The 26,728-nt window shown below is 37.8% G+C and overlaps 1 protein-coding gene across 1 annotated transcript; it reads right to left on the reverse strand.

Annotated features, from left to right (window-relative positions):
• Positions 1–22,274: 22,274 nt before the first annotated feature.
• LOC136231152 (large ribosomal subunit protein eL38z/eL38y) lies at positions 22,275–24,709 on the reverse strand. Its single transcript, XM_066020445.1, has 3 exons — positions 24,631–24,709; positions 23,215–23,398; positions 22,275–22,522 (listed from the first exon to the last, which is right to left on the reverse strand). The coding sequence occupies exons 1-3, from the start codon at positions 24,631–24,633 to the stop codon at positions 22,500–22,502; spliced, it is 210 nt and encodes a 69-aa protein (XP_065876517.1). The 5' UTR covers positions 24,634–24,709; the 3' UTR covers positions 22,275–22,499.
• Positions 24,710–26,728: the final 2,019 nt, after the last annotated feature.

Consider the following 26,728-nt stretch of genomic DNA (forward strand, 5'->3'; position numbering starts at 1 on the left):
TATATCCGCATACCATGGAGCTATGACACTTTGTACTTGCATGAGATGTTCATCGGGAAAATCATCTCGAATGCCTGATGTTTCACCGATGGGACCATTTTCATCCTCAAGTCTTGGTAGATGATCGGCGACCAGGTTTTCAACTCCCTTTTTGTCTTTAATCTCAATGTCAAATTCTTGCAATAGTAAAACCCATCTAATAAGACGTGGCTTTGCATCTTTCTTAGCAAATAAATATCGTAAAGCTGCATGATCAGTATAAATGATAACTTTAGATACTAACAAATAAGATCGGAACTTATCACATGCAAAAACTACTGCTAACATTTCTTTTTCAACTGCGGTGTAATTTAGTTGTGCACCGGACAATGTGTGACTCGCATAATATATAACATGAAGTTTCTTATCCTTCCTTTGACCTAATACACATCCTACAGCTAAGTCACTTGCATCGCACATAATTTCGAAAGGTAGATTCCAATCGGGTTTCGATATTATAAGTGTACTGACTAAAGCCGTTTTCAAAGTATTGAAAGCTTGTAAACAATCTTTATTAAAATCAAAAGTTGAATCCTTCATAAGCAAATTAGTAAGTGGTTTGGAGATTACAGAAAAGTTCTTTATAAACCGTCTGTAAAAACCTGCATGACCTAAAAATGATCTTACTCCCTTAACAGTGGTTGGTGGGGGTAATTTTTCTATAACTGAAGTCTTTGCTCTGTCCACTTCTAAACTTTTTTCAGAAATCTTATGACCTAAAACAATTCCTTCGTCTACCATGAAATGACATTTTTCCCAGTTTAAAACTAAATTCGTTTCCTCGCATCTAGACAATACTTTATCTAAGTTCTGTAAACATGCATCGAAAGAATCTCCATAAACTGAAAAATCATCCATGAAAACTTCCATTATGTCTTCAATGAAGTCATTAAATATTGCTGTCATACATCGTTGAAAAGTTGCTGGTGCATTACATAGACCAAAAGGCATTCTCCTATATGCAAATGTTCCGTAAGGACATGTGAAGGTTGTTTTATCTTGGTCATCCGGGTAAATGTAAATTTGAAAGAATCCGGAGTAACCGTCTAAGAAACAATAAAATGCATGCCCGGTTATCCTTTCGATCATTTGATCAATGAAAGGTAGAGGAAAATGATCTTTCCTAGTAGCTTTATTTAGGTTCCTATAGTCTATACAAACCCTCCAACCGGTGGTGGTTCGTGTAGGTATCAGTTCACCTTCATCATTTCTTACAACAGTTATGCCTCCCTTTTTAGGTACACAATGGATTGGACTAACCCACTCACTATCCGAGATCGGATAAATGATTCCATTGTCTAAAAGTTTAGTAATCTCATTTTTGACTACTTCTTTCATGTTCGGATTTAAGCGTCTTTGCCTATCCGCTTTAGGTGGCTTATCCTCTTCTAAGTGAATTCTGTGCATTACTATACTAGGATTAATTCCTTTTAAGTCTGAAATTTGCCATCCCATACTTCCTATCCTATTTCTAACAAGTTCTTTCAATTTTTCTTCTTGATCGCTTGTTAATTTGTTAGAAATAATAATAGTTAGAGAATCGCCTTCGCCTAAGAAAACGTACCTCAAATGACTGGGTAACTCTTTAAGTTCTAATTTAGGGGGTGTTACAATTGAAGGCGGAACTGGTCTATCTTCTCGAATCAAAGGCTCTGGGTCCTTATCGTCTAATTCCTCATCTATTATAGGTTCAATTATTTTTACACTTTGAATTACATCATTGACACATTCGTCGACTAAATCAAGTTTCATACAAGCGAATTCCTCCATAGGGTATTTCATCGCTTTGTTCATGTTAAACTCGACCTTATCTTCTCCTATCCTTAAAACTACCTTCCCTTCCGACACATCTACTAGAGCGCGTCCCGTGTTCATAAACGGTCTACCAAAAATTAAAGGGCAATTTACATCATATGCAAAGTCTAATATAACAAAATCGGTAGGAAAAATAAATTTATCGACTTTGACTAAAACATCTTCAATTATACCATACGGCCTTTTAGTGGTTTGATCCGCTAATTGCAAAACCATATTGGTACGTTTGATATCTTCTTCTAAACCTAACTTGTTAAAAATAGACAATGGCATTAAGTTTATACTTGCTCCTAAATCACAAAGACAACTTGGGAATTCAATATCTCCCAACTTACACGGAATAGTAAAACATCCGGGATCCTTGAGTTTAGTGGCCAAATTACTTGATACTATTGAACTACAGTCTTCAGTTAACGAAATGGATGAAATTCCTTCCCAACTGATTTTCTTCGAAATCAAATCCTTTAAAAACTTACCATAGTTAGGAATTTGTGTGATTGCATCCATAAATGTCAAATTGATATGCAAATTTTTAAGTTTATCCAAAAACGTTAGAAGTTGTTTATCATAGTCCTTATTTCGAACTTTGTGTGGAAAAGGTGGTTTGGTACAAAAGTTTTGGTACCTGCGTCAGATGGTGAAATATTTGTGGACTTTGGTAAATCATTTCCTAATAATGTTGCATCTTTGGGCATTTCAGGCCTTTGATAATTTTTTCCTGAACGAAGAGTAATAGCCTTCACCTGCTCTTTCGGATTTTCTTCCGTATGGCTGGGAAGACTTCCCTCTTTTCGGGATGGAATTGATTTAGCAAGTTGACCAATTTGAATCTCCAAATTATGGATGCTAGATGAGTGGTTTTTAATAAGCTGATCGAATTTATTTTCGATCCGTTTAAAACCATCGTCGTGATTACTTATTTTTCCACTGATAGCATCTATAAACTTGTCGATTTTAGAAGATAAAGTGCTAATCGTATCCCTTGACTGATTTTGATAATTAGTGGTACGATTTTGATTAGCACTTGCATTATTGTTACTATTATCTTTCCAGTTAAAGTTAGGATGATTCCTCCATCCAGCATTATAAGTATTAGAATAAGGATTATTAGTTTGGTTTTGCCCTTGGACAAAATTTACCTGTTCGATCTCACTCATATTTTCGTAATCCACATCCGTTTGGATTGGATTGCCATTGGTATCGCGCGGTGCCATAAATTTGTCAATTTTGTGCGATAAAGCAGAAAATTGGGCTTGTAGCATCGCGACTGGATCAAGTTCAACTATACCTTTAACTGACGATGTGGTTGAGGATGATGGTTTTGCTACCGGCATATGTCCACGTTCCGCGGGCCACATACTGCTGTTGATTGCCATTTCCTCCAAAAGTTCTCTCGCTTGGGCTGATGTTTTCTTCATAAATAGCCCTCCCGACATAGCATCTAATGAACCCCTAGTTGTAGGATTTAGTCCATTGTAAAATGTTTGCATTAAAAGTTCAGTGGGTAATTGGTGGTGTGGGCAAAAACGTTGAAGTTCTTTAAGTGGCAAAAGTTACGGCTGGCATAGAAGTTAACCATTCTTTGGCTCTATCCTTCAAAGTGAAAGGAAAGAGACGAAGTTTGATTGCTTCTGTAGTCACATCTGGGATTTTAAAAGTGTCACAAATTTCTAGGAAATTTGTTAAATGGGTGTTAGGATTTTCGTTAGGTAACCCGTAAGATGTTACATTATTTTGCAACATATTAAGCAAAGCTGGCTTAATTTCAAATTGATTTGCGATGATTCTGGGTCTAACGATACTATTGGTTACACCGGCCACACCTGGTCTAGCGTATTCCATAAGTGTTGGTGGGTCTGCCATTTTTTCTGGCTCGGTATTTGTTTTTACTGGGGTCTTATTTTTATTTTTCTTGTTTTTCTTGTTCTTCCTAATGGTTTTCTCAATTTCTGGGTCTACAGGGTCTGGTACAATGCCTGAACTTCGAGAACTGCGCATGAACCTGAAATCTTGCACGAACCGAAACTACCTACAAAGCAGAATTTGATAAATAAATAAATTAGTAAATGAAAATTATTAAATTATAAAAGTTAAAATAAGTATGTTTAAACCTAGATTCGAAATAAAACACGAAAAATTTAAAATTTTGTCAAAAATTTTGGCGTTCCCCGGCAACGGCGCCAAAAACTTGTTGAGCGATTTCCGCAAGTGCACGGTATACGCTTGTAGTAATAAAAGATATCAAACCCACAGGGAACGCTTTTTAACTAAAACTTTATTTAATTCGGTTTTACTCTCGTGTTTAGGTTTAATAAAAGAAATACGTTTTAATTGATGGAATTGGTTTTGGTAAATTAGGATTAGATAGAAGGATTATATCGAGTTTAGAGAACAATTCCGTTTTGGAATTTTGATTACAAAACAGATACTTCCGTAATTGAAATAAAATAGAACTTATTTTCATAAAGCAAAGAAGGCAACTTTAACTTTGTGAGATTATGGACATGTAACAATATAGCGATATACTCAATTAAATGGCTTCGAACCATAGAAATCCCCCTGGTGTTGAGGTGATTCCTACCTTAATCAAACTAGTGTTTTATTTCTGATAAGCCGCGATCAGCGATCATGTCATCCATAAAAACTAAATCTGTTAAGTGTTCAACAAAGTTCTTATATGAATAAGATGGAATAGAACGTTTTAATAAAAACACCAATTTATCATTTTCAAAATCATTTTGTCAGAACAACATCAAAATAACAACAGTAAGAATGTATTGAATAAATAAGTATATCATTAATGAAATGTGAATTTTCATAAGTTAACAGAGAAGTAGAAACTTGGATAGCATTGCAACGAAAACTTTGAGATCCGGGTCGTCAATCTTTCTCTCAAACTCCGTAGGTTCGTCAAACCTCATGCGCTTCAGCCGTCAATTCTTCTCGCTGGATCTTCGGAATAGAGACTGATCTCGTCCACTATCAGAATGAAAACTAAACTAATACTGTGTTTATAACTAATCTAAATACAATTCGTGTACAACACGATTGTTTACAGAAATGAACTCTAACTTTCTGATTCTTTTCTGAATCAGAAACTCAACATAACAACTTTCTTCTCTAATTTCTCTAACTTTTCCAACCTCTCAATTTCTGAAATGGATCACTTATTTATAGTTGTTGAAGGGTTGTAAATGATGGGTCGTGTCTGCTGGTGAAGGGTTGCTTTTGTCCGAACGAACAGAAGCGTTTTTCTGATTTTAAACATGTGTTTTGTGTGCAGGGAGGTTCGCTGTCGTGACTGAGATTCTGAAAATCTCAGTCGCGACAGGGGGTATAGGGGCGAGTTTGAAACTTCATTTGCCCCGAGTTGGCCTCCGTAAGTCGCGACTGAGATTCTCAAAATCTCAGTCGCGACAGAGAGATGATTCCCTGTCTCTCGACTGCTTTTCGTCCTCCTCAAGCGTTCTTCTGACTGATATGCATTCTCGGTATGTTTTTAAAGTTTTTCCTCCATTTTAGCTCCGTTTTAGCTCCGTTTTCGCTCCTATTTGGATTTTACCAAATATTTAGGTACCTTGCATCAAAGAAGTAAATAAAGACGTAAAAGTATTCCAAATGAATATAATTAACACGATTTTAATGTAAATTTATCGTATTTATATAGGATATTTTAGGTATATTTTGGGCTTAACACACACACTTGTTCTTTTTCAACTAAAGAACACCTTAGATGATTACAAAACAATCAATCTAGCATTTACACGGAGAATAGAAAAGTTGGTGTAAGATCTTTTTGTATTTTTGAGTGCTTTCAGAATTTTCTCTCTTGTATTTTTCTTTTGATGCTTGAGCAATGATCCAAGGTTCTTGATTGTCCTTTTATAGAAGGAAATCTGTAGATTGGATCGTTTGAATTGTTTTAGCCGTTAACACCAAAACGGCTCTTTTGGGGGACAGATTCTGGTCAGCTTCAGTCTGTTCCGCCATTCCCTTCCTCTGTTTTCTTCAAGCGTCAGGTTTTGTCTTCTTGCATCGGACTTGTCTTTTTGTGCCATTTGTCTTTTACCAATAATCCATTTGACCCATGTTCCTTGGAATTAGTCTTCTTTGTATTTTCGAGACTTCAATTATTGGTGCAGAAGATTGGCAGACTTTGTCATTTAGTAAACGGATCCTTCATGCTGTCCCGACTGTCACTCAACTTCATTCGTTTTCTTCGAATGTTCAACTTTCATGCTGAGTTCCTTCTTAGTCAGCTCTGTTCTGTTTGTACAATTCTGAAGGGGTCTTCTAATTAATCAGCTTCATTCTGGCAACTTTGAAAGAAGCTTCTAATGCTAAGTTCTACTCCACTCAGCTTCTTATACTTTCATGCTGAGTTCCGTTTAACTCAGCTTTGACTTATGCTGGCTTCTGACCTGTCTTACTTTATATATATATTTTTGCACTCAATATTGAACAAACACATTAGTACAATTAAATCAAAGCATTTAAATTTAATTGCCTCTTAATCATGGATGATTTTGTCAAATCAAAATCTTGTGGAAAGGTGTTTCAACAATGTTTACTTGTGTTGGTTTGCGGAGAAACGATTAGAATCTTTTAGCGTCCAAACCTTTTGTTTTTCATCCAAACTTGTGAAATTGGGATCTATGAATGCCAAGTGAAGTAAATCGTGTTATTGTGTGAATTATTTATAGTGAGTATTCTAAAGTTTGTTTTGAGTCTAAGGCTTGCTTGAGGACAAGCAAGGTTCAAAGTGTGAGGAAGTTGTTATCTTGCATTTTAATAGAGTTTTTAATATATTTTAATTATAATAATCATACATGTTAAGATAGTTTTTAATATTTTTTTAATTGTTCCATATGTTTTTAGGTATTATTCGGGGAAAAAATGCAATTAAGGAATCATTACTCAAGTAAATAAAGTTGCAAAGTTAGAACTCCCTCTAATTGGTGACCTTGTAGCAATTGAAGAATGAAGAATCATGACTCTTTAAATAAATCTTTATTGTCATAAATTCCTCAAAAACTATCCAAGGAATGTTATGACTATTTTAATACTATTTAAAGAGTCTTTTGAATGCTCAAGAAGGAGTTACACTACTTAATGCTCTCTTTAATTCTATGAAAGTTAAAAAGTTACAAAGAAGAATTCAACTCTCCATTAATCTTCTTTTTAACTACATCAAAGTTAGGAAGTTAGAGCAAAGAATTCAATCATCCATTAATCTTCTCTTTAATGGCATTAAAGTTGGAAGTTATAAGGAATGCATGAAGGCATGTGCAACTATAAATACCTACATTGGAAAGCATGAAAGGAGACCTGGAACAAACATGGAACATGCCTCACCACATCTTTTTAGCTCTCTTTTAGACTTTTTGTAGTTTTCTTTTTATTCATTTTCGTTCTACCTTTGTAACTGATTCTAGTTCTATTTCAAAGTTTATTCTCCTTCATCTTTTCTTTTCTTTTATTTAATTATGTTTTCTAGTTTGTTTTCTATTAAATTTCTTGTTTTCTTTCCGTCTGTCATGAGCTAAGTCCTCCATAGCTAGAGCTATGGCAGATCCTAATCGAAGTAGATGATTTACTTGCAATCCAATTTCAAGTTCATAATTTATTAAATAGAGAATTAAACTATGGAGCTTAATTTCCTAGTTAGATATCTGATCAATATTTAGCTAAATTACAATTAATTATTTTGGTTGACCGACACTAAGATAATTAATGGAATTACATAGTTTAGACCTGTGTCTATGCGGTGCGGTTTTTCAGGGTTTAGTTTCACGACTTAACTTTGGGGTTATTTCAGAGAACTTAATGCTTTCATTATACCTTTATTCTTGACTGGGCCAAAGCTAGGATAATTGTATGTGAAATAGGATTAATCTTGACTAGACCAAAGCTTGGTTAATTACTTTAGGAAATAATCACCGTCTCTAGATTAAAACTTAAGAACTTGGATAGGATTGAGTGTGGATTATATACATTAGGTTAGGTGAAGCCTTGCTCTAGTGATTTACATCATATTTAAACTCAATTTATTTCCTTGCTTACTTCATTTAATTGTTTTAAATTATTAGTTTAATATCACAACCAATTCAAGTTTTGATTGCTTAGATAATAGAAATTCACAGAAATCAATAGATATAAACACAATCCTCGAGGGAACGATACTCTACTTATTCTTTATTACTTGATCACGATGGGGTGCACTTGCCCTTAGTTTTGCACGATACACATTTCGTCCATCAGTTCACCATCATCAGCTGGAGTTCAGCCAGCTTCACTATTGACTTTTGCTTGGGCTGTTGAGATGCAAAGGACGTCATGACACTCATTAAGTCTTTGAGACCCTTAATTTCGGTCAGCAGCTGAGTGACAGATGAGATATGTGTTGGCTCAACATAAACAAACCCAGCAGCATCGGCATGAGTTTGATGAATATCCTGAAGGAGAGTTTGAGCTGAGTCAATAATTTTCCTGCTAGACTCAAAAGCATGTAGGTAAGCATAGGATTCATCAATGTTTTGCTCAGGGGCCGAAATCTTATCAGCACCCGATGGAGGAGGTGTTTGGTGCTGGGAAGTGGAGGTGCCAGCTTGGTCAGCAGCTGCACTTTTATTCAGGTCAGCAGCAGGAACTGGCTGATTTTCATTCTGCTTTGTAGGAGTAGGAAGAGGTGGATCAGTAGAGATATTGACCTGCTCAGTGTCAGTCTGAAGTTGAGTAGATTTTGGAGGTTGAGGCAACTCAGAACTGTCGTGAGCAGGAGTTTCCTTTGCTAGCTCGTTTGGTTGAGCAGCATAGACTTCGAGCACTTGCTCAGTGGAAGGTTGAGCAGAAGTGTCGGTAGAAATTTGACCCTTAGGAACTGTGGGGTTGGCTTGTTCCTCAGCTCGAGAAACAGAGGTTTGTTTTTCCTTGATTTGGTCCGTAGTTGGTTCAACGACGTTGGTGAAGAACTGGAACTGAAGTCCGATCAAATCCGTGATTGGATCTCTGAGTGGGGAATCATCCAATAAATCGATGAGGTTGGGCTTTTGAGCTTTGCGTTTGAAACACTTGTCTGTGCTGTCCTTATGAGTTTTGGTTGGTGGAAAAGGATCAGCATGAATAGACTCAAGAGACTCAGAGGAGGAATTCAGGTCAGTATCAAGGCCTTCCACCACCTTGTCCTTCACTGGTGACTTAGCCGGGTTCTCAGCTTGCTCAGCATCAACTGGTTTACTTTGCTCAGCATGACCCATCACGTCAGCTTGAGGATGTCCCTCAGTGTCACCCAGTTCTTCCTCCTGACCAGAAAGAACTTTTTCCAGATCAATTTCTTGACTCCGCACGAAGTGTGATTCCTTAGTAATCACAAAGTCAAGTGGGTCAGCTTCAATCGGCTTCAACCCAAAAGTTTTCTTCCTCTTCAGGGGCTGATCAGGTGTCTCCTCACTTTCTTCCTCAAGCTCAACTTGCCTTTTCGGTTTCTCCGCTGACTTAGGTTCCCCTTGACCTTGCTCAGCAGCAGCTTTCTTCACACTAGAGATTATCCGAAGCTTCCTCGGAGCTGTGTTAATATCTTTGGAGGAGGATTGGTCAGCTTTCCTCTTTTTATCTTGCCTAGTGCGGTCAGTGGGTTCTTTGTCACCCATCACTTTATCCCCTTCTTCATTTTCATCAGCAGGTTCTCCTTCAACCATAGCACCCTTTCCTTTCTTGGGTTTTATCGGTTGGTTGTATGCTAAGCCGAATAGCACTGCGGCGGTGATTTCTGTACCCAAGATCTCAATCTCCTCTACCATACTGACCTTGTGATCTTGCAGTATCTTTATGATGAGAGAACCCATCCTGAGTGTCCCGGTACTGCGTTGGAAGGTGCCGATGAGAAATACGGACATGTTGAGCGGCTTATAGTTTAGCATGTGCCAGATGAAGCACTGCTCAAAGTTAGAGGCTGATGAGGAGGAGTTAACCTTGGGGAATAGGAAGTTGGTCAAGATATAATGGGCCATCTTTTGAGGTTGACCCATGCAGGTGCTGGCGATTTCGCCTTTATAATTCTTGGGTTTACAGAACTCAACTGGGTAGTCAATGCGTGTGTAGTCGTTCGTGGTCCTGAGTTCTGAACCTGCAGCCTTCAGCTTTAATAGTTTAGCGAGATAGGATGGAGTGATGGTAATGTCCTTGTTTTTTACCCTGGTCACTAAGTGGTCAACATCATCTTCGGCAACTCTGAGGTTCTTGTAGAACTCTCTTACCAATTGCGGGTAAGTGGTACCGGGGAGTTTGAAGAGTTTGGTCCAGCCATTTTTGGAGATCCATTCATAGAAAGGTATCTCAGTTTCTACGAAACCTTTGGAGAACCAACGGGAACGGAAGACTTTACATTTTTGCACACTCTTGAAGACTGGAAGAAAAACCCTTTCTTGGGGTTGCTTGTTCTTTTTCTCCTTCTTTCTAGACGGAGTTGCTTGGTCAGCTTTGGGGTTTTTGCTGGGAGTGCTGACCTTGGATTGGTCATGCTGACCTTGTCCTTGAGACTCAGTGGAAGTCTCTTCATAGTCCTGCTCAGCAGGAGACGGAGGGTTTAGGTCGGAGTGATTGTCATCGTAATCACGGCCGGAGTTGTTCTGGGAATCGTCAGACATGATGTTCTTGAGGATTCTTGAGAGAGTTTAGAAGATTTGGAATTTAAGAGAGAGAAATCGAATGCCAAAGATTTCAAGTGTAAAGAGAGTTTAGTGGGAAATCGTCCACTATTTATAGTCGTTTTGGGTTAATCTGATAGGTCGGAATGGCGGTTTCACCTCGAGTTGATCAATCGACCGTTATCTCTGGCATTTATGACACATTCGGCGCATATATTTTCTATTTATTACGCTTACATCATCCTAAGTGGCTACTTAATGCGCGTGCTAGCATTTATTATGCAAGTGGCTTCACTCAGTATCTAGAATACTAAACGTTTTTGAAGTTCTGAGTGCACAGTTTTACGTAAAAGGGATTTTAGCATGCTTAGTAACTCAGCTCATAGTAATCACTTAGTATGTGTGTTTACTCAACATAGAGTGATTTTATCTCATTCATATTAGCTCAGCATATCAAGCACTAATCACTCAGCATGTAATAATCACTCAGCATGTAATAATCCCTCAACATTCATTTAAGTGCAGAGATCTATTGAAGAGGATTAGACATACCGATAGCTTCCCTTAGTATGTTAAATTGCTCACGAGCCAAAGGCTTCGTAAAGATATCCGTAAGCTGTTCATCTGTTGGGACATAGGTCAGCTTGATCTCACCCTTGAGTACATGGTCTCTGATGAAGTGATGCCTAATGCTGACATGCTTCATTCTGCTGTGTTGGATTGGATTTTTGGACAAGTCAATGGCACTCTTGTTGTCGCATTTGACTTCGATTGTTTATGTTTGTACTCCATAATCCTCCAACTATTGCTTAATCCATAGGACTTGTGTCACACAGCTTCCAGCAGTAATGTACTCAGCTTCAGTTGTTGACAGGGCCACTAACGATTGCTTCTTGCTGAACCAAGACACCAGACAGCTTCCAAGGAAGTGACATCCTCCTGAACTACTCTTACGCTCTAGCTTATCTCATCCATAGTCAGTGTCAATGTATCCAATGAGTGTGAATTCATTTGTATTTGGATCCCATAAACCTGCATTAACTGAGCTCTACAAATATCTAAAAATTCTTTTCACAGCTATATAGTGAGATTCTCTGGGGTCAACTTGATATCTTGCGCAATAACATACTGAGTACTGAATGTCTGGCCTACTAGCAGTTAGATAAAGTAGAGAGCCAATCATACCTCGATATAACTTGCTGTCTACTGACTTACCTTTCTCGTCAGCGAAAAGCACAGTGTCAGTACCCATTGAGGTAGATATGGGCTTACATTCTTCCATATCGAATTTCTTCAATATTTCTTTGGCATACTTAGATTGACTAATGAAGATGCCATTCTTCCCTTGCTTAATTTGGAGTCCAAGGAAGAAGTTGAGTTCACCCATCATTGACATCTCGAACTCAGTTTGCATCTGTTTACTAAATTCCTTGCACATAGATTCATTAGTAGCACCAAAGATAATATCATCTACGTAAATTTGTGCCAGCAGGGTATCTTTACCTTTTTCCTTAATGAATAAGGTTGTGTCAGCTTTACCTCTGACATAGTTCCTGGTCAGCAGGAAACTGGTCAACCTTTCATACCAAGCACGTGGTGCTTGTTTCAGGCCGTATAGGGCCTTCTTGAGTTTATAAACGTGGTTTGGAAATTTTGGATCTTCCAACCCTGGAGCCTGACTAACATATACCTCTTCGTTTATAACTCCATTAAGAAATGCACTCTTAACATCCATTTGGAATAGTTTAAAGTTCATGAAGCTAGCATATGCACACAATATTCTTATAGCCTCTAACCTAGCTACGGGTGCAAAGGTCTCACCATAGTCAATGCCTTCTTGCTGACTGTAGCCCTGAGCTACAAGTCTGGCTTTGTTCCTGACTACATTACCTTGTTCATCTAGCTTATTTCGAAAGACCCATTTAGTTCCTATGGTCTTTTGATTCCTAGGTTTTGGCACTAAATCTCATACCTCATTTCTCTTGAATTGATCAAGCTCTTCTTGCATCGCATTGATCCAGAATTCGTCGTGCATAGCTTCGGTGAAGTTCTTTGGTTCATGAACTGAGACGAACACAACATTGTTGAGATATCTCCTGAGCTGATTTCTTGTCATCAGGCTGTTCTCAGCAGCATCAAGAATGGACTTCTCCGAGTGTCCTCTTGGGATTTTGATCTCTTTGGTTAATGTTGAGTTTTCAGGAGTAGGTGTTTCAACAATCTCTGCAGTTTTAGATTGGTCAGCAAAGGTAATTTCAGGTTCATTTTTACCTTTGGTAAGCCCGTGTGGTAATGACTCAGCGGCTCCATTTTGGTCAGCGGAAGCTGAGCATGGGTCATCTTCGGCAGACTGACTTGACTTACCTGCAGGGTCAGTTTCATCGAACTCAACATGTACAGACTCTTCTACGACCTGAGTTCGTTTATTGAACACCCTATATGTTTTACTGTTAGTTGAGTACCCTAGAAAGATCGCTTCGTCAGCTTTAGAGTCAAACTTGGTAAGGTTGTCTTTCGTATTGAGTATAAAACATTTACAACCAAAGGCACGAAAATATCCAATGTTGGGTTTTCGTCCTTTCCAAAAAGTTCGTAGGGGTTTTCTTAAGTATAGGTCTAACTAAAGCCCTATTGAGTATATAGCACGCTGTGTTGACAGCTTCACCCCATAAATACTTTGGAAGCCTATTCTCACTCAGCATTGTCCTAGCTATTTCAACTAAGGTTCTGTTCTTCCTCTCAACTACCCCATTTTGTTGAGGAGTTCTAGGAGCAGAAAAATTGTGGTCAATGCTGCTGACTTCACAGAATTCATCAAACTGTTGGTTTTTGAATTCTCCGCCATTATCACTTCGGATGTGGGCTAATTTTAAATCTTTGTCATTTTCAAGTTTTCTAATCAGTTTTGAAAACATCTCAAAAGCTTCATCCTTGCTACTCAGCAAGATGACCCAAGTATACCGAGAGAAATCATCTACAATGACCAAGGAAAATCTCTTACCGCCTAAGCTGAGTGGTTGGACAGGTCCGAAAAGATCCAAGTGTAGTAATTCCAATGGACGCTTGGTTGAGACAATGTTTTTACTTTGAAAAGACTTTTTGGTTTGTTTACCTTGCTGACAAGCATTGTATAATTGATCTTTCTCAAATCTAAGTTTGGGCAAACCCTCAACTAATTGCTTTCTTGCTAATTTGGCAAGGAGGTCCATGCTTACATGACCAAGTCTCCTATGCCATAACCAGGAATTATCTTCCTTTGACACTAAGCATATGTTTTTTGAAAACTTCTTTTCTAAACTCAACATGAAAACATTGTCAACACGAGGGGCAGTTAAAATCAATTCATTTGTTCTTCCCTCGAGTATCCGACACTCAGTGGCATCACATACAACCTTTCTACCGCTGTCACACAGCTGAGCCACGCTCAATAGGTTATATTTGAGACCACTGACTAAGGAGACTGACTCAATAGTAGGGTTTCCTCCGATAGTACCTGATCCTACTATCTTACCCTTTTTATTGTCTCCAAAGCTTACATTTCCACCTCGTTTATGCGCAAGTGTGATGAACTGAGTTTCATCACTATTCATATGCCTCGAGCATGCACTGTCAATGTACCATAGCTTTGACTTCTCCGCACACCTCAGGCTCACCTGCAATTTAAACTATTCATCTTTAGGTACCCAATTCTTTTTGGGTCCTCGTTGGTTAGCATAAACAGGTGAAACATCATGTTTTGCTTTGTGACGACATACATTTATGGTGTGGCCATCTTTACCACAAAAGTCACAAAAAATTACCCTTTGAGGGTATTTCCTCTTTTGGTCAGCACGATGGTGTTGAGCATACCAACACACATTTATAGTGTGTCCTCTTTTTCCACAACAGTCACACTGACTGTTCTGCTGAGTGTACTGTCTATGCTGACCAGTACCTTGATACTCAGCATTTGGATAGAACCTTTTCTTAGCCGATGTACTCAGCTGGTTCTGTATAGATGTGATGTCATTTCTCAGCTTCTTAGAGTCTGATTGGACTTCCGAGACAAACCGATGCATGATTTTTAGATTTTCATCTTGCCTGGTGTTGTCTTGAAGCAGATGTCGGAGGTCACTCGGTTTGACCTCTTTAATCTCATCACATCACCTGCTGAGTGCTCTTATTTTCTTATTACACTTTTTGGTCAGTGTATAGAGATCACTCAGGGCATTAACCCTTTCATTTCTGAGCAGAAGAAGAGATGTTACCTCATTGGAGTGTTCCTCTTGGTCAGATCCATCTGAGAGGTCAGCTTGCTCAGATCGGTATTGGTCAGCAGATTCGTCAGCTATGAAACATATGTTTGTTGACTCAGTGGCATCACTATCGCTCCATGTTGCCACCATTGCTTTTCTGCTACCTTTCTTTTCTTTCTTCACAGTGGGACAGATTGATTTAATGTGCCCAGTTTGATGGCATTCAAAGCAAGTGACAGGCTTCGAGCTGTCCTTCTTGTGTCTGTTGTCGCTGGACTCAGCTTTGTATTTATCCCTTCTTCTGAATGGCCTTTTGCTGTCCTTGTCATTCTTTCTGAACAGCTTCTTCATCTTTCTTGTGAACATGGCCATCTCCTCATCATCTGATGAGTCAGCTTCTGTTGAGTCAGCTTTCATGACAAGAGATTTTTGTTTCTTGGCTTCTGACTTTTCCTTAGCTTCAAAATTCTTCATGGAGATCTCGTGGGTCAGCAGAGATCCTATGAGCTCATCATATTTATATATGGTCAGGTCCTGAGCTTCTTCCACAGCTGTCTTCTTAGCTTGTCAGCTCTTGGGGAGACTCCTCAAGATTTTCTTCACCTGTTCTTCTTCTGTGAAGTTCTTGCCGAGTCTCTTAAGCTCATTTATGATATTGGTGAACCTTGAGTTCATATCAGAGATGTCTTTATTTTCATTCATCTCGAACAGCTCGTATAGTCTCATGTGTTGGTTCACCTTGGACTCATTGACCTTGCTTGTGCCTTCATAGGTCACCTCCAGCTTCTTCCATATTTCCTGTGCTGACTCACAACCTGAAATTTTGTTGTACTCTACAGCATCTAAAGCACAGTGAAGCATATTGATAGCCGAAGTATTATTTTGCAATTTTTTAAGGTCATCTTCTAACCACTCAGTTTCACTTTTAACAACTTTCTTGTTGTTTACCATTTTGTAAGGAACAAACGGGCCTTGGACTATTGCAAGCCATGCACTCATTTTTATTGCCTGAATAAAAATTTTCATCTTGTTCTTCCAAAATGTATAATTTGACCAAAGAACAAGGGAGGCCGACTAATAGATAATCCCTCAGGGAAGATTTGTGTTGTTTGATTTCCTAGAAGGAAACGGGTGCTGTTCTCAGCCATTTACAGGGATCAGCTCAAGATAGTTTTATCTTTGAGTAGTGAGCTACTGAGCGCTGATACCACTTGTTGGTCCCGTGTAATGTAATAGGATTAGTTCCAAGGGGGGGGGGGGGTTAGGAACTAATGTAAATTTTTCGCTTAATTATGCTGACTTAATTTAATTCTTTAAATAGCTTCACTCAGTTTTGGTCAGCAAGGCTGAGCGCGATGCAAGTCAGAGGCTGACTAGAACTGTTTCACTTGTGAGTTGGGAAATAACACTTAAGGTCAGCTTCCAACTAAGCACTCTGATTACTCAGCGTCGGTTTATACAAATTATATACAGAGTAATTTAAGCAAGCAACACATACATACATATATATATATATATATATATCAATAGAAGGGTTAGAGATTACTCAGCAGTCTTATCCTGGTTCGGCCTCACCGCCTACGTCCAGTCCCCCAGAATCCTTCCGGGCTTTTTCAATCCACTACTGAGCTCTTTAAAGGTAGAGCACAAACTGTTTACAAAGCAATTGAGTATGCAAGAGTACCGTCCTCTATTCGTCTACTCATTCCTACTGAGCGCTATAACCGAACACTCAGATTTTCTCTACCGCTTAGTACTAAAACCGAGTACTCAACACCACTCTCTCAATCTTTACAATTGATACAAACTTGTTCTTTCTAGATGAAGAACACTTTAGATGAATACAAATTCACTCTAGACTTTTACACAGAGATTGGATTTGGGTGTAAGAAATTGCTTTTTCTAATTAGACAGCTTCTCTTTTGGATTTTCACTCTTGTGATGATTTTTTTTTTTGTCTGTACTTGCTTTTTCTTTTTGTAAATTGGCAAAGGATCCAAGTGATGAACTTGTCCTTTTATAGTAAAATCTGATGCTTCAATCATTTGAATTCAGACATATCCATTGAATTCAAACGGTCTTCTTGGGTCATTCATTGGCCAGCATACAGATTTATAGGCCAATCCTGTCGTCTGAAATTAGCAGTCGCCAGGCTTGCCAGTTTCATCTTTTTGCGCCAGGTTTCGTCTTCTAGCGTCAGGTTTGTCTTCTTGCAAAACGCCAGGTGATCCATGCGTCTCGAAAAGGTCTCTTGGCACAATTCTGAGGCTTCTGAATTGGTGCAGACCTTTATCGGGCTTTGTCTTCTAGTTAACGGATCATTGGTGCTGTCCTGATGAACACTCAGCTTGACTTAATTGACGTTGCCTTCGATCTTTATCTTTGACGAGGCTGAGTTACATTCTACTCAGCTTCTTCGGCCAGCTTCGTCTTCAAGCGTTTGTTCTGAAGAAGACTTTTCTTCTATGATGCTGAGTTGTGTTCTACTCAGCTTCTTCGGTCAGTTTCGTGTTCAAGCGTTTGTTCTAAAGAAGACTTTTCTTCTATGATGCTGAGTTGTGTTATACTCAGCTTCTGTGCCTCATGCTGACTTCATTCTGTCTTACTTTTTTATTTCTGTTCTCATTTATAAATATACTCAACATTGAACAAACACATTAGTACAATTAAATCAAAGCACTTAAATTTAATTGTCTTAATCATGGGATTAACTTAAATAATTTTGTCAAATCAAAATCATGTAGAAAGGTGTTTCAACACGGATCCCGTCCTTCACAAACCGATAGGTGTTCTTTCTTCCGGCATGGGTAGCGTCCCTATCAAATTGCCACGGACGTCCCAACAATAGGTGGCAAGCATCCATTTCCACAACGTCACAATAGACTTCATCCTGGTACTCCCCTATCTCAAGAGGTACCCTACACCTTTGAGGGACTTTCAGCTCTCCGACATTCTTGATCCAACCCACACTATACGGACTCGGATGTGCTTCGATAACCAACCTAAACCTCTTAGTCGCTGTGTCGCTAATGATGTTCTCTTGGATACCACTGTCAATAATCACGTTGCACTTCACCCATTGAACTAGACATCGGGTTCGAAACAATTGATGTCGTTGGTCTGTTTCCACTCTACTCGAGATCAAGAGTCTTCTCACCACATGTACGGCTTGCCCACCATCATACTCTCCCTCATATTCATCGTCAATCGGGTCACAATAAACATCCCCTTCATTATCGTACTCATCATCATCTTCATACCGCTCAACCATGTTGGCACTTCTCCTCTTGGGACACTCATTAGAACGGTGCCCTGGCTCATTGCATTAGAAACATTTGAATGGAGTCGGTCTCGCATAGGGGTTATTGCCCCTAGGGGGTTGTGTCGCCTTAAAAGGCCTCACATGTCCACTAGGTGCCTTTCCCGCACTTGGCGCCTTAGGATCGCTTGAGCTAGCAATACCCTTGCCCTTATCAATCCCCTTGGGAGCTCCTCTCCCTCCATAAGTACCTTCAGTCCCGGCTCTCTTATAGCCTTCACGTCCCCTCAAACTCAACTGTGCCTCGGCCTTCAATGCTAAATTACGGGCGTCTTGCACCCGGATCACCATTTGCGTCCCAATCCGGTCTTGGATGTTGTACCTCAATCCTTCAAGATACCTTGAAGTCTTTTGGCTTTCGGTTTCCGACAAGTTAGCCCTTGCCGAAAGCCGCAAGAACTCCGAGGTGTATTCGTGCACACTCCTTGCACCTTGTGGGCAATTCCGATAAGAACTGTAAATGTATTGCTCGTAGTCGGATGGTAGAAACCTCTCCCGCAACATCGATTTCATTCTAAGCCAAGATCTAATCGGCTCCCTTCCTCCTCTTTTTCTCCCTTCCTTCATATTATCCTACCAAACCGAAGCTCCCCCTTTCAATCGGTAAGCTACTAAACGGAATTTTCGATCCTCTGGTATCCCCGCATAATCAAAGAACCGTTCCACCTCTAACAACCAATCAAGGAAACCCTCTATGTCGAGTTCTCCCCCGAACGACGGTAAATCCACTTTTAACTTAAAAGCATCATCCTGCTCAAAATTACCTCCATATGCCCTTCTCAAATTCGGCTCTCTCTCTCATATCCGCCTCTTTCATCCCCTCGACCCCCATACGGATCATTCAACCCAACATTCTCTCTCTCATAACCACCTACAACATTATCATGCACAATATCTATATTCCCAGCATGCACATGCGGGGGACCAACAACATCATTCACATGCATGTCATTCCTATGCCTATCATTCAAAACATCATCATTCATCCTAATCCCCATATTTCTAGCAATCATAGGCATATCATAGTCATCAAATAAATCCCCATCACTATCATTATCCATATTTCTAATGACTACAGGATTGTTTCGCCTTACCTCTTGAACCCTAGGGCCCATTGGTAGTTGTGGTGCATGAGCCCTCCTAGGAGGTGGAGTGGGTTGTCGCTCAAGTTGAAGTCGGGGGTGCTCTTCTTGCTGCCGGTGGGGTTCTCCGGTTAGAAGAGCTTGAGTGTTGCGGTGTCCGATCTTTAGTTCTTCAAGGGCAAGAAGAATCTCTCGGGTGCTCGTGTCATACCTTTCCTCAAACCTTCTTAGAGACTCCGTTAGATGCTTCACGTTGCCTTCTAACATCTCAACTCTTTGTTCCGTGGATCCGGTGGCTTCGTTTGTGATACGTGGTTGAACCATTTTCGAGAAGAAGTCTCCGGGAAGGAAAATGACTCGGCTCTGATACCAACTGATGTAGATTGAAATCGACTGGAGGTTTTAATCGTAAACCAACAAAGATTACAAACTTCTCTAGCTAAACTAGAAGGTTGAGTAAACCCAAATGGATAAAATCCTTGCTCCAATGGAGGCTTCAAAATGCAATATTCATCAAAGTTGTGATACATTACAAAGAGGAGAGCTTAAATACTCTCCCAAATAAGAAGAGAAAATACCAAAAACCCATGAATAGGGTTTTAGGCACAACATGTGTATAGGGGTAGAATAGGAAAAGGGAAAGTCCATGGCAGTTTAGTATTAAGGGGTTGATGGCAAAACAGTAAATAAACATCAACAGAAATGGCCCCATATTGTTAAGAACTTGGAGGAGAAGTATTCTTCCAGCAGGGTACGCCCCGCGTGGGTCTTGGTGCGCCCCGCGTAACTCAGCTTTTGATCCTTGAGAGTCTTCATGGGTGATTTTATGCGTGGCGTTCCTGGAGTCACGCCCCGCGTATTGGAGCCTCTGATCCTGGTGACCATGGGTGATAAACTTCACGCGGAGCGTCTTCGGGACTACGCCCCGCATAGTTGAGCTCCTGGACTTGGTGTCCCTGTTGGTTGGGATCTACGCATGGCGTCCCAGACGTACGTCCCGCGTACTTGGCCTCCTGGGATGGTTTCTTCTCCAATGTCGAATCCACGCCCCGCGCGCCTAGACGTACGCCCCGCGTACTGGGTTGGTTCCCCCGGTTCTCATTGTTCTCGTCTCTTGGCTCCGGGCTCGGGCTTAGGGAAGGGATGCCCTCATCAGATGAGTTATACAATGTTTGTTTTAGAAATATATTAGGGAAATAAGAAATGGTATGAGTCTTATCCCTTAAATCTTATATCTAAAAAGAGGGTGGTATAAGGAGGTGTGATAAGTTCTTGCGATTTTAATAGGATAAAAAAGTTTATCTTATCCCTCAAATTAATGTTATCTAGTTTGAATAAGGTTTAAATAATAAAATGTATTATTTTATTCATATCTCTATCCCAAATACTAAACATTGAATAATAGTTCTCGACTATCATATTTTTATCCTTACCCCAACCATTTATCTTTATCTATATCTCAATCTTTATCATTATCCCTATGTCAATAGAATATCAAACGCTCCTTAGAGTTATTTCTAAAACAAATTGACAGTACAAAGTTTAGGTATAGAAGTCAAGTTAGTAAATACTCGCTACGTCCTATTGGTAAATAATTTATTAGTCTCCACCTTTTTATCAATTTCAACCCTCTAATCTGATTGTTTTTTTTAGACAGAAATAAGTATGTTACTCGTTATTTTCTATCTATTTATATAAAACCAAATATAACGGTTAAAAATCTAAAAAAAAATAGACAGAAATACCTAAAGGTTAAATAGTAACGGAATAGAAACCTTAATATGTTTTTATTTAAATAGGTTTTATTTAAAGGTTAAATAGTAACGGAATAGAAACCTTAATGTGTTTTTTCATATTTATCTTCATTCTATAATCCATAGCTTCTTAATTTAATGATTTTTTAGTTTGCAAAAATAGGTAAATATGGGTAAACAATAATGTTCACCTAGAACACGAAATTTAAATTTGTTAACGGTGGATCCTCTGAGGCAATACATATTTTTAAGAGAAATTTACACGTAAAATTACATATGAAAAACTACTTACAATTATATTAAATTATAATTTTAAAGTATATCAAACTAATAAAATTATTATTTTAAATTTATTTTATAAATTATAGTTAATAGATTAAAAGTAATATATTGTATAAGGTTTGGGATTTATGAATTTGAGTTTAAAATTTTTAAAATAGAATGTAAAAATATAATGAATTTGCTATATAAAAATAATAATAATATATTTAGAATTAAATTTAATAATCTGATTTAGTTATAATTTTATAGTTAATTTAACAAAACTTTTTTTAAATGTTTATTAAAAAAAAAGGCTAATTTGTATCTCACCCAAGCCTTGTAATAAAAAAAAAGGGAAATTTATATATAAATTCACATTTGAAAATTTATCTTTAATAATGTCATGTTCTAATTTTGATTTATGTCAAATTAGTAAAGTCTAGAATATATTTTTTAAAATTTATAATTCTATAATTTTTAAATTATAGTTAATTATAATATATAAAAAATAATGACACATTAAGAATTAAATTTAATTGTATGATTTTGTTGTAATTTACCAGCCCACGTCAAACAAAAACTGTTTTTTATGTTTATTTTTGAAACCCAACAACAAGATAACTATATATTTGACAAAATTAGAATAAAAATCTGAAAATGATAAAAGTAAAAAAAGATTATATAACTGTAAAATAAAAATCATAAGTGACTTTACATGTAATTTCCTCTAAAAAAATCATAATTTTCCCAACTTATTTTTAAATCCAACTTAGAATTTAGAACTAAGTAAAAAAATCATAATTAATTATAAAATTAAAATCAGATTATGTTATAAAAACATATTCTTATATCATAATTTATAAATTCTAAATCCTAATCCATAAATTTTAAACCCTAAAAAAATATATCTTATACCCTTTTATGAACTTATTTAGGCTAAGCTTGAGATTCGATTTTCAAGCCGAAGCCTGGAATAGGGCAAACACAGTTAAATTGATAGCATGCTAAGCTAGAAGTAGGCTAAACATTTTAAAGCGTAAGCCTGTAAAGTCCAGCACAATCCCGATCCATTAACAATTCTACCGATAGCAAGGAACAGATTCAAAAATACTAATTTGCACGAATAAAACACAAATGGAAGAAATGTAGATTGTAAAAAAGGACCCAAGAGATTTTCAAAGTATTAAAGATAACTTGAACTTGCTAATAACTCAAAAGTCTAAAATTCCATGCCTAGAAAACATTGGCAAATCACTCTAATCTGGTTTAAATGAAAGACAACATAATAAATGACAAAATACTACATGCTTTTCATGGCCATAAAACTCAAAACTCCTTCATTTGTTGCTTCACAGGTCTTGTACACTCAAACCTACAACAAAGAACACAAAACAGATGATTAAACAATGATCTAACTAACACAATAGAAACACATCCCTCAAACTCGATTAGATTCAGTGAAAAGCAATGCTTGATTCTCGGATTGATTAAATCCATGGTCCCCCAACTATCATGCATGGAAACCGAATTTTTATACAGACCCCTCACCATCTGACTTTTGTCACAAATGCTGTTCTTTTGGACTGAAATCAGTAAGCTAATGGTAGGAGATGCCAGATGGGTATGGGTACCACGTACGTGAAAATAAATAAATATGACAGAACAGACAACTTGTTTATATTTCTTGCATCCGTCATCCTCGAGTAAAAAAAAAAGTAGCTTAGATCCAGGTGACATCTACACCAAATGGATCTGCTAATTTCAGGTCAATAGGACTACATATGAAATAAAAGTCAAATTAGGAAGGGGTTTCTTGTTACAAAATATGGCAATTGCATTCCATTTCTGATAGTTGGAGAACAAATCCCTTCATTTTCAAGCACCCTCGTACTTGATTTTGTGTCAGAAGATACAAAAACATAACTAAATATGGCACAACTTGTATGTGCAGATCAAATTCATCTTCATAGAATTAGTTTATCTGGATCAATTCTTAATCTCAACAAGGAAACAGCATTGTGATATGAAAGTTGCAAAAATATATTAAAAAGAGAGAGTGGATACCTGGTGGGAGAGATTGCTTCAACTTATCAGCCTTCTCGGAATCAAATACACAGAGAGTGTAGAGGTATTTCGAGCAGCGAACCTTGAACTTCACCACATCCTTGCTCCTCTTGATCTTGACAGATCGAGCATCCTTTCTTCTTGCTGTGAGAAGAAAGTCCTTGATCTCATGAATTTGCTTCGGCTGTTGACGAGGAAAAAGAAAATTAGATGACATTACACAAAGTTGTCTTAAATGAATGAGATATAATACATGCTACACTATCCACAGAAGCTGAAAACAAAAAAAAAAAAAAAAAAAAAAGCATATTATTGTGATTACACATAAATTCAGTAAGCTAATTCCATAAGCAAACCAATCATTTTACCAAAACACCAATCAAAGTATTGTAGGTCATAATTTTCTAGCTTGTTTTAATGAAGGAAACCCATGAATGTGGAGCTCCTATTCTATGAGTCCATTTTACATGGAAAAGAAAAAGGATACGGAAACTGAAATGGAAATGGTAACGGACATTGAGAAACTAAATTTCTAAAAGACATAAGAAATGGAAACATGGGGGAAATGTATATTGTGACCTGAGAGATTTCGTACTTCATGAGAGATTCAGAAAAGTGAAAAGCTTTAAAAATAAAAGCTTCAGTGCAACATAGCTGAGTCTAATTACTAAAAAGAAGCTTGTTTAGATCAACAGATTCAAATCCTAACACGGGACCGAAGCAACAGAGATGTAACTCTTCAACAAATTAGACTTGCTCACCTATGTTGCACGGACACAAACACAAACACAGGAATCATTATTTCTAACACTTAACCTTTATAAGATAGCCTTCAAATGAAAACAGACACCAACACGAAAGAGACACCGACCAGAAACACTACTAAAGAGAAGTGTTGTGTAAGTGTAACATAGTTGCTCACAGAATCTTAACTCCACAAAGATACAAACTTCATAGAAACAGAAACAAAGACTTCATCACATCTCAACACGATTCAACCAGTCTTCATCTAAAATCTCCAATTCAGATTCAAAAAAACTGACTCGCTCACAGAATCTCAACGCCTCAAAGACGCAAATCTTAAGGGAAAACAAAGACTATCACATCTCAACACGATTCAACCAGTCTCCATCTAAAACCCCCAATCCAAAAGTGGTAACAAATTCTCTCGCATACATATTAACAAAACTAAACAGCAACGATTTCTCACTAATATAACATCATTATCATTGTTATTAGTGTATTAAAATAGTGTTTACCATCAACGATTAAGATCATACCACAGAAGAAACAGCTGAAAAACATCATTAGCTCGGATATAATGATGAAGAAGAAGAAGCAATTTCACTACGGAATTACAGCAATCATACGAAAATAAACTATAACACAGAAGCAGGGAGATCGAGAAACATTTACCATTTTTCTTCAATTGAAGCTCTGTTTGTTAAGCCGATAAGCAGAGCCGTCTGTGAAGACACTGAGCATTGTTTGTTTATATAAACCCTAATTTTAGGTTTTCTATATTTCCGTAAATACCCTCAACAGTTTTTCTCATATGGGTTTTAGGCCCACATCATTGTATGCTTATATTTCTTGGCCTCATAAGGCCCAATTTATGATGAATCGAAGTTCTAAAAAAAATCATACTCTATTTTATAAAGGCTTAATGCATCATTTGCCTTCCGAACTTATCCAAAAATGTTGATTGGCCTCCTGAACTTTTAAAGTATTCCCATAACTCCCTCAACTTGTATAAAATATTCAGCTAGTCTTTGAACTTGCGCAAAATGTAATGACTTTGATCACCCGGTTGAAAAAAAATAAATTAAATACGGAAAATGTATTGCACGAGTCTTAAAAAAGTAAAACGATCAAAATCGGGATATGCAGTTCTAATATTAGAGAAGACAAATTGTATAGTTGAACAAGTAATAACTTCATCTTTAATTTATTTTTGAATTATGTAATAGCATTCTAAGATGCGTGGAATACATCTTCCACATTTAACTTATTTTTTTGCAACCGAGCGATCAATTGATTACATTTTATGCAAGTCCAGGAAGCTAACTGAATATTTTATACAAGTTCATGGGGTTATTAGGAACACTTTAAAAATTTAAGGGACCAATCAAACTTTTTGAACAAGTTCATGGCAAATGGCAAATAATGTATTAAGCCTTCTATAAAAGATGTTGAATTTCATTATCTTTTAATAAAATTATTGGAATTAAAATTTAATTTTAATAGAGTAATTCAATTTGTGTAAAAATACTCATTAAAATGTTAACCTAACACAGAAAATAATTGAGGATATGTAAATTAATCGCTAGACATGTTCAAGAGCCCGCTCGCCCGCTCAGTATGTCCAAACACATCTTTCATGGGTTGAGTTTTGACATGTATATTTGAGAATTGACTCGATCCAGGTGAACTCACTCAAATCACACATAAAATGGACTGAGCTTGAAATTTGGCTTAAAAGCCCGAACTCAACTATAGGTCTAGTCCACTTTTATATTATAGGGATAAGGTGCAAAAATATCTCTAACGTTTAGAGCCACGAGAAAATTTACTCTTAACATCTAAAATGATATAATTTTACCCACAACTTTGGCAGTCAAGAGCAGTTTTACACCTAAAATTGGCAAGTTGGATCAATTTTAGACATTATTATAAAATACATATATTTTGTTCTTTATTCTGCACCAATTGCATATTAATAGATGTTATTTTTATAAATCCAACGTCGGCCCAAAATATAGGCGAGATTTAATGGTTATGACCGAGCTGGGTCTAAGGATAATTTTTCTTGTCCAAGCCCGGCATAGGGGAGACGGGCCGGATGTCATGTGGCTAGATCTAAGCTGGCACGCTCACACCATGAAAAACTCGTTTAGTTAAAGCTCGTTTATCCACCTCACAAAGAGCTTGCTTAGTTAAGGTATTATCACCCACTCTCGCAAGGTATTTACTTAGTTTAGGCTCTGATACCAAATGTCACGGGGTCAGGTCTAAGTCAGGCCAAAACCTAGAGTGGCGCCTCAACATTTTCCAAGTCTCGGCCAGCCAACTCCTACCGAAAGGGTCTATCCCCTTTAAGCGTCCTATCAATGCATATGTCGGTATTTCGTCCAGAGAGTCTCCTTGTGAATAAACCTCACCCTAGAATGGGCACGTACTATAGGCTCTTGGCGGCCCTATAGTGTCCATAGAGTTCCCCTCTATGGAGATATCTGCCTCTCTTCACGAAGGACGTATGCCCTCTCATGTCCCTAGTGGACGATAGTGGAACGCTTAAACCAGTTCCGACTATTGATCTGGGGGTGATAGTGATCCAATGCCAGGATAATCGATGTCTCCTATAGTATTGCTTATACCAACTCGACCCTGTCCCCTATAGTATTGCTTATACCAACTCGGCATCTACTACTAGCGTACCCCATTCGCCACTTAATATCGAAACCTTCTCGTAACTTTGCCAATGCTTAGGGTTGAGTTTGTCTATGGTTAAACT

Source organism: Euphorbia lathyris, chromosome 5, assembly GCF_963576675.1.
Source record: "Euphorbia lathyris chromosome 5, ddEupLath1.1, whole genome shotgun sequence".
In the NCBI taxonomy this organism is placed as follows: Eukaryota; Viridiplantae; Streptophyta; class Magnoliopsida; order Malpighiales; family Euphorbiaceae; genus Euphorbia; species Euphorbia lathyris.